Source organism: Peromyscus eremicus, chromosome 9, assembly GCF_949786415.1.
Source record: "Peromyscus eremicus chromosome 9, PerEre_H2_v1, whole genome shotgun sequence".
Taxonomy (NCBI): Eukaryota; Metazoa; Chordata; class Mammalia; order Rodentia; family Cricetidae; genus Peromyscus; species Peromyscus eremicus.
The window spans coordinates 75855404-75867344 of NC_081425.1; the positions used below are offsets into that span (position 1 = coordinate 75855404).

General features: G+C 43.3%; 1 protein-coding gene across 1 annotated transcript in view; it reads right to left on the bottom strand.

Moving 5' to 3' along the window:
• Styx (serine/threonine/tyrosine interacting protein) overlaps positions 1-11867 on the bottom strand; it is a 34910-nt gene extending 23043 nt beyond the window's left edge. The window contains exons 1-3 of the mRNA XM_059273776.1: positions 11490-11867; positions 1993-2025; positions 959-1012 (exon numbers count right to left, since the gene is read on the bottom strand). Of these exons, the coding sequence (XP_059129759.1) occupies positions 959-1012; positions 1993-2025; positions 11490-11546 (144 nt within the window). The 5' untranslated portion in view covers positions 11547-11867. The remainder of the gene's footprint in view (positions 1-958; positions 1013-1992; positions 2026-11489) is intronic.
• Between the last annotated feature and the right edge of the window lie 74 nt (positions 11868-11941).

Below are 11941 nucleotides of genomic sequence, written 5' to 3' on the forward strand. Positions count from 1 at the left end.
GAAAATTATATCATGGACTATCAGACAGAAGTATACTGATTGATACTGACAGAAGTATCCTTGGGGAAGTATTTGCTACACAATGGTCCACACTGTGTAACACTAAAAAAGAATTAGCATCATCCCCATAATTCATACAGCTGAATCCCTTAGGAAATGGCAAGAACCACACTATATACTAAAATAAGACAACCCCTCCCCCATTTTAACTGAGCAACTACAAAAGTCCATTTCCAATCTGTAGTCTAGACTCTAGTCTTCTAAAAGAAGATGAAATATAAAACATGCACTCTTATTTTGATAAAAGCCAACAAAATGTTCTATTTCCTCCTCTGATACTTTGCATGTATCTGATGTTGTTCAGAAGATGTCTGGCAAAAACAGATGTACCATTTATTTATTTAACTTTTATTGATTCTTTGTGAATTTCACATCATGTATTCCAATCCCACTCATCTCCCATCCCCTCACATCCACCCTGTGCCCTTGCAACCTCTTCAAGATGTAACATTTTAAGATGGTAAATAAATTACTAAAGATTGTAGGATTGACAAATCTATCAAAAACAAAATTTCATGAGAAAAATTAATTATAAAAACTAACTTGTAATTTGTGTTGAAACACTTCAAAACTTTTTTTTGTTGTTGTTGTTTTTTGAGAAAGGGTTTCTTTGTGTAGTCTTGGTTATCCAGGAACTAGCTCTGTAGACCAGGCTGGCCTCAAACTCACAGAGATCTGCCTGTTGCAGCTTCCAAAGTGCTGGGATTAAAGGTGTGTGCCACCACTGCCTGGCTCAAATCAAAACTATTAATGTCCAGTAAATGTGGAAGTAGGTACAAGTAGTATGAACACAGTTGTATATAAATGTTCCTTAGTATAAACTCTTACTGTTAAAAACTTAACTGATAAAAAGTTGGTTTACTAAAGCCTCTTGGAGAACCGAAACTAAAGTTCATACCTTGCTTTTCATAGCAGAAGAGTATGGGCCTAAGAACAATCCAGGCAAAACTTCCTAGGGGAAGAAAATACATATGTAAAGTTTAAACCTACGGCAAATACATAACATACAACTGGATTTGTCTGTGTGTGCAGGGCTTTGCAATATTCTGGTTCATACTTTATTCAGGGAGTACTCATTTCCCAGCCACATTTAGCAAATTGGTATGAGAAACACAGGTGTACATTTATAATTCAAGTGAGATGTTCCAAATTTAAATTTTATTCCAAAAAGCCAGATATTTGAAATCTTAAATTGCTTTTTATAAGCAGGTTGGATAGAATCAGCACATATTATTGATGTTTGCATTAATAAAACCTCTAGCTTCTACCCTCTGCTACAACCTAAAAATAAAACAATCATAAAGAAAATCCTCCCTTTAGAATTACATTTACACTAAATTTTATTTGGCCAAAACAAAAGCAATGCAAGAGCCAGGTATAGTGGAACATATTTATAATCCCAGCACACAGGAGGCTGAGGCAGGAGGATCCCGAGTTTGAGCCAGGCTGGGTAACATAGTAAGTTCCAGGCCAGCAGGAACTCACACTTAGACCCTGTCCTCCTGTCAAAAACAAGCAGTACAAGATAAAACAGGATCCAACTGTCATCACAGGAAACAAACGCAAAAGTAACTGTAATTAATCACCATAGACAGCACTGTGCCCACTGATTTCTTTTGTTTTGAAATAGCATCTTATTTCCACAGCTAAGGCTGGCCCTGAAATCCAGGCAGTCCTCCTACCTCAGCATTTTAAGTGCAGAGATTACAGGAATGGCCAACAGCATTTTACAACTATGAATTATATTTTACTTATGTTTACATTCCTCATAGCATCAACTTAGTTCTCATATGTACTCAGATATTATATAATATTCATAACTAGGTAAACATGACAAACCTACAGATCATGAGGCAGCAGGTCTCCTTTGTGAAGTAAGCATTAGTTATTTAATAATGGGGGGCGTCTTGAATAAATTAAAAGTTGTCATACCTGCATCTCTCGTCTCATAGGATAAGTCCACTCCTTGAAAAGGAAAACAAACAAATAAAATAAATAGCATGAAAAATATCACGAGCTAGTAAGACAACCTAAGCCTGATAATCTAAGTTTGATTCTTGGAACCCAGGGGATAAGAGACCAGAATCCTAAAAATTATCCTCCAAATGTTCCCTGAGCATGCAAGGACACAACTCAAGTACATGTACACATGTACACCCACACACAAAATGCAAACAATAAAAAAAAAGTAGCATAAATATGTGACCAAAAAATGAGATTCATGGTCAGCAAGATGGCTAGCCTGTAAAAGGCACTTGCTACATGCAAGCCTGACAACCTGAATTCCACTCCAGCACCCACAGACAGGTAAAATGAGAGAACCAACTTCACAAAGCTGTCTTCTGATTTCCACATATACATGAGTAATTTTTTAACACAGATTTTAAAAACATACTGTGTGTGTGTGTGTGTGGTGCTGGGAAAGCAAACCCATGGCCTTGTGCATGCTTGGCAAGTTTTCTACCACAGAGCTACCCCCTAAAAACAAACTACATTAAACTTGCAAACATTTACAACACTGGACATACAGCTCAGTGGTAGAACTCTTGGCTGACATGCACGAGGACACAAGTTCGAAGCCCAGCACTGCAAATCAATAAAAATAGTCTGGTATGGTGGTCTATGTCTACAATCCCAGAATTTAGGGGGTAGAAGCAAAAGGACTGCCAGTTAGTTCTAGGACAGCCTGGTGTCCACACATGCACCCCTGTAAACAGATATCCTTGGTGACAGAAGTCAGATTACAATTCACCTGGTATATCTGGTGGAGTGAATGCCTATAAGTAGACACGGGATACATTTCTTCTTTTACTTTTAGTAAATTTAATTTTCTTTTGCTTATGTTGTCTGGGCATTTTGCCTGCATTATGTCTGTGTACCACTTGTGTGTCTGGTTCCTCAGAGGCCAGAAGAGGGTGTTAGATTCTCTGGAAGCAGAGTTACAGATGGTTATGAGCTGCCATGTGGTACTGGGAATCAAACCCAAGTGTGCTAGAAAAGCAGCCACCACTGAACCATCTCTCCAGTCTCAAGGAGATACATTTGTATACTTATCTAAATATTCTCCAATCTTGAATATTGATACAGCAGTAGTCAGTAGTAATGAGTACAGTGTACCTACCAAAACTCATTGAGTTACACATTTAATACCTGTACAGTGCACTCTAAACAGAGCACTTAAGCTGGGCATGGCATGGTGGCACATGCCTTTAATCCCAGCATGTGGGAGGCAGAGGCAGGTGGATGTCTTGAGGCCAGCCAGATCTGTAAGATTAGTCCAGGGTAGTCAGCCAGAGCTACAGAGAAACTCTGTCTCAAGAAAACCAACCAGCTAAACAAACAAACAAAAACCAAAAAAACATAGCACTTAACCAAAATGACACACTATGTAACAAAAAGAATTAGACTAATCCATGATAGGAAAAATTCAAACGTGAACCTGTCTTAGGGTTTTCATTGCTGTGATGAAACACCACACCAAAAGAAACTTGGAGGGAGAAAACAGTTTATTTGGCTTACATATCCTGAGTCATAGTCCACTGAGGGGAGCTGAGGCAGGAGCCTGGAGGCAGGAGCTGACACAAAAGCCATGGAGGAGTGCGGCTTACTGGCTTGTCCTCATAGTTTGCTCAGCCTGCTTTCTCAGCTGACTACAGCTTGTATCAAGTTGATATAAAATTAGCAGCACAGTAACTACTGTGCTACAAGCTCAGAAAACCCACTTTCCAAGAACAAGAATAAACAGAAGGCAATGCCACCCAAAAGCATCCCTGGAAAGGTAGCTCAGCACCAGAGCTCTGATCCCAGTTCTCATGTCATAGGCCAGGAAACCCACAAATCCATGTAATTCCAGCTCTGAGGTAGGTAGACACAGGAGGACTGCTTGGGTTTCCTGGCTTCCAGCTTTGCCAAGAAAACATGAGCCCCAGATTCAAGGCAGTGACCCTGTTCAGAATAGGCAGAGTGATAAAGGACAGTGTGTGCATACACCCTGCGTCCTGACGTAAAAGCCTCATTCTATGGAAAAATTCCTCTTCCGCTTTTCCTCTCATGAGGTGTGCACCCTCTCTCTCTTTTCTTCTCTGTCTCTCTCTTCATCTTTCTATTATAAAAAACTCTCCATGTGGATGCAGCGTCTGGGTTGTGAGTTACTGGCCACTCCACCATTGTGTGCATCTGCCCAGCATGTTTCCCTGCACGCGTGGGATACTGCCCCCCCCAACAATAATTCATAACAACATCCACATGGTCTCTGGTGACAATACAGACAATGGACATCAACATGGCCCTCTGCTGAAGCACGAGCCACAGACATCATCATAGTTCTCTGTGGCAACACAGCCCAAGGACATCAATTTGGTTTCTGGGGCAATACAGGCTAGGAACACCAATATGATTCCCTGCAGAAATCCAGCCCATGGACAGCAACATGGCCCCTGGCAGCAGCATGGCCCACAGACATCTGCATGGCCTTTGGACAAGTCCCCAGCTGCAGTAGGACCCTGTGCATCCAGACACTTTGGCAGCATGGACCATGGACATCAACATAGCTTCAGGCAGCAGCACAGACCATAGACATCCTCATGGACCTCGGTGGTAACACGCAGGCTTCTCTCAAATCTGTCATCACTATAGAGTCTCGCCAGTTTCCACTGCACACACACCTCTCCATCCCTCCACCTTTTCCACCTCTCCATTTCATATTCCTTCCTCATAATGGCACTGGAAACTGTGTCGCATAGTACATCCTTTTTCCCAAACAGTTTTACATACAAATACTGACTACAAGTCGCTGGTCTGGTTCAAGGTGTCTGATTTCTGACACACGATAAATACTGGCCCATTGCCAGAACTCATCATGGATATTCTGCTGCTGCCCAGAGTCAGGGCGATCCTGCTCTACCTTTGTGCTTGTAGCCTGCCAGTACCACTGCCTCCACCAACATCTCCAAAAAGGGCAGGCTGCTCTAAGCTGGAAACCAGCCAGCAGGCCCAGGACCACCCTATTCAGTGATGACATCTGGTTCTGCAGGACCGGCTCCTCCATGTACTCCAGCAGCTCCTAGACGGAGATGTTGGGGTGAACCAACTCAAACTGTTGGATCTGGGTCTGGATGGCAGCAGAGTTGTCAGCCTTCAAGAGGCTTCCACCCTCCAGGGGCTCCAAAATTTTCCATTTATTTATTTATTTGTTTGTTTGTTTGTTTTTGAGACAGAGTTTCTCTGTGTAGCCCTGGCTGTTCTGGAACTCACTCTGTAGACTAGGTTGGCCTGGAATCCAGAGATCCACCTGTGCCTGCCTCTACAGTGCTAGGATTAAAGGCATGGGTCACCACACCTGGTTATAAAGGCCAATTATAGCTGGGCGGTGGTGGCGCACGCCTTTAATCCCAGCACTCGGGAGGCAGAGCCAGGCGGATCTCTGTGAGTTCGAGGCCAGCCTGGGCTACTAAGTGAGTTCCAGGAGAGGCACAAAGCTACACAGAGAAACCCTGTCTCGAAAAACCATCCCTTCAGCCTTAAAGACTAATTTTATAAGCAGACCCTCCCTTATTAAAGAATGTTTGCTGTATTCCAAGACAGGGTTTCTCTGTGTAGTTTTGGTGCCTGTCCTGGATCTCGCTTTATAAACCAGGCTGGCCTTGAACTCAGAGATCTGCCTGGCTCTGCCTCCCGAGTGCTGGCTTAGAATTTTATTTTTTAAAGATTCATTTTTATTATTTTGTATGTATTAGTGTTTTGTTTGCATGTTTGTGTGTGCATCATGTGTGTGCCTGGTTCCCTCAGAGGCCAGAAGAGATCATCTATTTCTTGGAACTGGTGTTGACAGTTGTGAGTGGCTACGTGGGTGGTCCTCTCCAAGAGCAGCAAGTGCTCTTAACTGCTGAGCCTTTTTTCCTGAGTCTAGATAACCTGGATCCAGACTTTACTCTTATGGAAAATGTATCTTAAAACAAAGACTGATTGCACAAAATGACAATTATGACTCATGAGGTTAGCAAAATAGAAGAGCATGTGATTTTTAAGTCAGTACAAAATAATATAGCCAAACTTCATGTTCACCTGCTTCTTCATTTACCAGTAGATAATGGTTATCTTTTACATAGAAAAGTTTTAATAATTCAGGTCAAAGACTCTGTCTTTTTTAGTGATAGTGTCCTTAATATCGAGTGTGATGTGTTACAATAATAAGCACACAGAGGGTGGCCATTCTGAAGATCACTGACACTAGGCTGTAGACACTGTAGCAGTGGCTGGCCTACTAGCCTGGAACTCAGAGACCCACCTGTCTACCTCTGATCCAGAGTTCTGGGATTAAAGGCATATACCAAAGACTTTTAAGTCATCTAAGAGCAAACTTATTTTCTGAAGCAACTTGTTACAATCATAAAGAAAGCAATTAAAGAAATGAGTTACTGACAGAGTGAGTTCCAGGAAAGGCACAAAGCTACACAGAGAAACCCTGTCTTGAAAAACCAAAAAAAAGAAAAGAAAAGAAAAATCAAAATATGAATGAATAAATAAATAAGAAAGAAAGAAACGAGTTACTAAAAATGAAAACTATTGTGTGTGGTTAAAGAAACAAAACAGATTAAAGGTGGTGGTGGCACACACCTTTAATTTCAGCATTCAGGAGGCAGAGGCAGGTGGATCTCTGTGAGTTCAAGGCCAGTCTGGTCTACAATGCTAGTTTCAGGACAGCCAGGGCTACCCAGAAAAATGCTGTCTCGAAAAACCAAAAAGAGAAAATAAATAAGAAACAAAACAGCATATATAGGAATGGTGTACAGATGTTGAGGGGTACTTTTGTAAGAGGGAAGACCTCTCTATCCTCTAGAACAGTGGTTCTCAATCTTCCTAATGCTATGACCCTTTAATACAGTTCCTCATGTTGCAGTGACCCCAACCATAAAATTATGTCATTCCTACTTCATAACTGTAATTTTGCTACTGTTATGAATTATAATGCAAATATATGATATGTGACTTCCCCCAAAGGGGTTGTTACCCACAGGTTCTAAACCACTGCTCTAGGGTGTGATAAAAATGGAGACTATGAAATAAACTGACAGTAAATAGACTAATAGGAGAAAGGTACACAAATTTATTATGTGCACAGGGTAAACATCCAATACAAGTGATATTTAGGAGCATAAAGCTGAGCATGATGGCACCTGCCTGCAATCACAGTCTGAGGTAGGACAGTAAGAGCTTTAAGGTGTGTGTGTGTGTGTGTGTGTGTGTGTGTATGCATCCTAAGAGAAAACACAAAAAGATATGCATGGACTCTTGGAAGAACAGGTGATAGCTTGTGATAAATCTGGGTGTGGTATCCACTTCTTTTCTTCTGTAAGTTACTTTTCTGTCATTTACTAAACTCCCTGATGGCCAGGCGGTGGTGGCGCACGCCTTTAATCCCAGCACTCAGGAGGCAGAGCCAGGCGGATCTCTGTGAGTTCGAGGCCAGCCTGGGCTACCAAGTGAGTTCCAGGAAAAGGCGCAAAGCTACACAGAGAAACCCTGTCTCGAAAAACAAAAAAACAAACAAACAAAAAAACCTAAACTCCCTGAGAAGGAACTAAATTCCTTTTGCAAGATCTATCTAAAGGCAACTGAGGGGCATTCAGAAAGCCTCTTCTACATCTGCTGTTTTTATATTATCAAAGCAATTAGTATGTCAAACAGTATTTTGGGGTGGACTTTCCTGAAACTAGAAGAAAGAACTCAAAGCTACAGTACTTTCCTCGAACTCAAAGGCATATGTCGCCACCACTGCCTGGCTCTTTGCCTCAATTTTTAAACAAAACCAAGATTTCAAAGTCATTTCAAACTCTATGTAAGTTTGTAGACAACAGACCATAATACACCATCTCCATATTTATATGAAAAAGTTATTAAAGGAGGGTATGGTGGCATATATCTTTATTCCCAGCATCCAGGAGGCAGAGGCAAGTAGATCTCTGAGTTTGTGGCCAGCCTAGTGAGTTCCAGGACAGCAGGGCTACCAAGAGACCTTGTTGCTATTAATAATGATATTAATGATAAAAATAAATCACAAGAGTGAAAAGCAAATTGTATAGCAGGAAGAGCATAGAAAACTATTTCCATTCACAGGTCACATACATACATAACCTTATTTGAAGAACATCAAGCCTCGCTGTAATAAGTATGAATCTTTGAAACCTAGAAATGTTCAGAGAAAATTTCATTTGAAACTACTCCTGTTGCCATCATCAGATCCTGATCTTCAAGTGTTGTCTTAACCTAACCGTACAGGTGTTTCAGATGTGTCAGATATGGTTTGAGTGTATTTCCCAAGGACCAAGTGTTGAAATGTCTAGGAAGTTACAAGGTGGAAAATCAATACAACTATAGTGTGCTGGAGGGGCCTCTGAAAAGTGATTAGGCTTAAATAATGTTATTAAGCATAAGCCTCATGACCATATCATAAGAGGAAGACCAGATGGCACGGGCACGGGCACGGGCACGGGCACGGGCACGGGCACGGGCACGGACACGGACACGGACACGGACACGGACACGGACACGGACACGGACACGGACACGGACACGGACACGGACACGGACGACACACCATTCTTTGTCTCTTGTAATATGATACCATATACTATCTGGGGACTCTACCAACAAGACCATTGCTAGATGAAGGCCCTGGACCAGCCTGCCTCTGACTCCTGAGTGTTAGGATTAAAGGTGTGCACCAATCTGACTATTTTGTATTATTTATTAAGGTAGGGTCTCTTGCTGAACTTGGAACTCCTACTCTGGCTCCTGTTGCTAGCCAGTTTGCCCCTGGATCCCATCTCTCTACCTCCAATGTGCTGAGATTACAGGGAGCAACCATACCTCCCTAGATTTTAGCGAGCTCTGGGGACCCAAACTCTAGTCCTCATGCAACCATATACCATTATGGAAGGTTCAGCCTATCATGAAAAGAGACAATGACCAAAAATTGTAATAATTTCTATGAAGGTAGGTATAAAAGAACCAAGTGCTGTTGTAGTAGTATGGGGAATTAAACTGGTCCGGAGGCAAAGAGAAGGTTGAGAGGAGTTGGCAAAAAACCAGGAAAATCTTCTCAGAAGTATTGCCTAAGCCAGGTGGTGGTGATAGTGGTGGTACACGCCTTTAATCCCAGCATCTGGGAGGCAGAGGCATCATCTTTAGGCCAGCCTGGTCTACAGAGCAAGTTCCAGGTCAGTCAAGGCTATACAAAGAAACCCTGTCTCAACAAAACAAAACAAACAAACAGAAATTATTGCCTAAACTTAAGCCAAGTTAAGCAGTTAAGACCCCTCCCCACATTTCTCTATGTAACCCTGGTTGTCCTGGAACTCATTAGAACTATGTAGACAAGGGCAGTCTCAAAACTGGTAGAAATCTGCCTGCCTCTGCTTCAAGAGTAGAGAATACTGGGATTAAAAGTGTGCACTACCATGCTGAACTTAAAATCTCTCTTCTTGAATTTCACTTTTACCAAAACAGGATTTGGTTTGAAAGCTTGGTTTTCTATGTGGAAGAAAATGTTCTTGGTGCCTTACATATATTACTGGGAAATAGTAAATTGATGCTGTTAATTAGATAAAAGTTATTCCAGTAAGAAGTTACAGTTTTTTTCCAGGGGATAAATATACTATAAACAGAATAAAAGATGAAAAAAATTAAACCAGAACTTCTAAGAATAGGGGAGGGAAGAATTAAGGGTATTTAAAAAGCCTAAAGAACTAGGAGTCAAGATTCCAAGGTCACTCACTGTGTACTATGGCATGCCTTATATAACTCTTATTCTAAGTAAACCTCAATCTGTGTGTGCTCCAACACACAATGCCTGAGTGGAGGTCAGAAGGCCGTGTGTGGGAGCTGGTTCTCTTCTTCCTTCATATTCCCACAAGGGAATTTGCTTGCAGAACTGACATTATTGCTAATTGAAGACAAAAAGTATACCCCCTTATTCACATTACTGTATGTTAAAGAAAAAAGTGCAAATTCTTCTTTATGATTCAACTTAAAATATATTCAAGTCTCAAGCATCACTACTACAAACAAGAGAGAGAAAACTCCAAACCCTGTGATTTACTTGGGAGATCAGGAGTTAGAGGACATCCTTGGATACAGCAAGTTTCAGGTGAGCCTGGCTACACAAGATCTTGTTTTAAAATTAAAAATCATTTTTAAAAAGTAGCTAGGTTTGGTGGCACACACCTTTTATACCAGTACTCAGGAGATTGAGACAGGTGTACTTCTTTGAGTTTTTAAGGCCAGACTGCTGCACACAGTGTCCCAGGACAGCCAGGGCTACAAACACCCACCACCACAACAAAACAAACACCAAAAAGTGAACATCAAATGGAGGCATTCAATAGAACTGAGTATTTGGTATAAACTCAATCCAAAATATAGCAATTCCTTTTTTGAGACAGGGTCTCATTGTAACAAACTGGCCTCAAACTTGCTATACATGGCTCAAACCATGGCTGCCTTGAACTCCTGACCTTTCTGCTTCCACTTCCCAGGTCGTGGAAATACATGAGTGTTGCAGCTATGCCCAGTTCCAAATACCTTTAAAGCACTTAGGAGGATTAAAGGGTGTACACGTTAAATCTCATTACTTGGGATGTAGAGGCAGGAGGATCTTTGTGTGTTCGAGGCCAGCCTGGTCTATATAGTGAGTTCCAGGACAGCCAGGGCTCTGTTGACAGACCCTGTCTCAAAACACAAACAAAACTCTAGAATCCTTTCTTGAGCCTATTAAGTGTCACAGTTAAGAATCTTTGTCTTGTTACTAACAGCCTCTAGTGAACTCCAAGTTAACTGTGTCTATAACATAAAATAAATCCAATGGGGTGGGGGGCGCGAAATCTCTGCAAATGTTAGGTAAAGAAAAATCAAGGTGGAGTGAAAAAGAACCCTGAAATACAGAATCAGGAGAAAGTAAAGGTATTTTGCTCTCAACAGTAACTTTCCTCCAAGGGCAAGATTTGTGATTAAAAGTTTTAAAATTCAAAGAAGCTAGCTTTGTGACTTTTTTTTTTTCTGTTGGTCATAGTTTTTTGTAGGTTTTCTTTTGGTTGATTTTTTAACTTGGAGAACTGTTAAGAGAGTGCAATTCCAGAGTTCACGCCTCCGGTCTATTCCACACGTGGGGCCATGTGTCCCGCGTGTGAACCTAACATCAAGCTCGGATTAAAAACAACTCCACAGCGTGTTGCTTTGGCAACAAAAATGAAACTGTCTTCAAGTAAATCCTCACCGCCGAGGCGAGAGGCCAGGGGTAGTCTCCAGGTTGGGTTCTCCACCGGGACCTCACGGATGCCCCCCAGAGGAAAGGGAAGCGTCTACGACCGTTGGGCCGGAGTCGCGGCTCGGCCGAAGTCCCGGGGGCGGCCTGCGGCGAGGCGGGCACTCACCTCGGCGTCGTCTTTGCACTGCGGGAGCGAGGGGAACTCCAGCTTCACGTCCTCCATGGTCCCAGGGCCCCGGCGGGTGGGCGCGGCGCGAGGGACGGCGGTGCGCCCGGCCGCCCCCCGGGCTGGCGGAGGCAGCGAGGGAAGGAGGGCGGGCGGACGGCGGGCGGACGCGCGGCGGGCTCACAGCGAACACTGGCGGACCACGGGGTCCCGGCGGCTGCGACAGGAAGGCGGAGGGCAGGGCGACGCGCGGCGGGCCGCCATGCTGCGGCCGTCTCCCTCCCGCAGGTCTTGGCGCCCCTCAGACAGCCGGGATCCGGCCCAGGCACGAGCCCATAACCGTCTCCTCCCGCCCCCACCCACGCGCCACAGCCAATCGCAGCCCACGCTCGCCGACGGCCCGCCCCCCGCCGCCGCCAGGTGTCAGCGCGCCTCCGCCCTGCCCGTCCGCG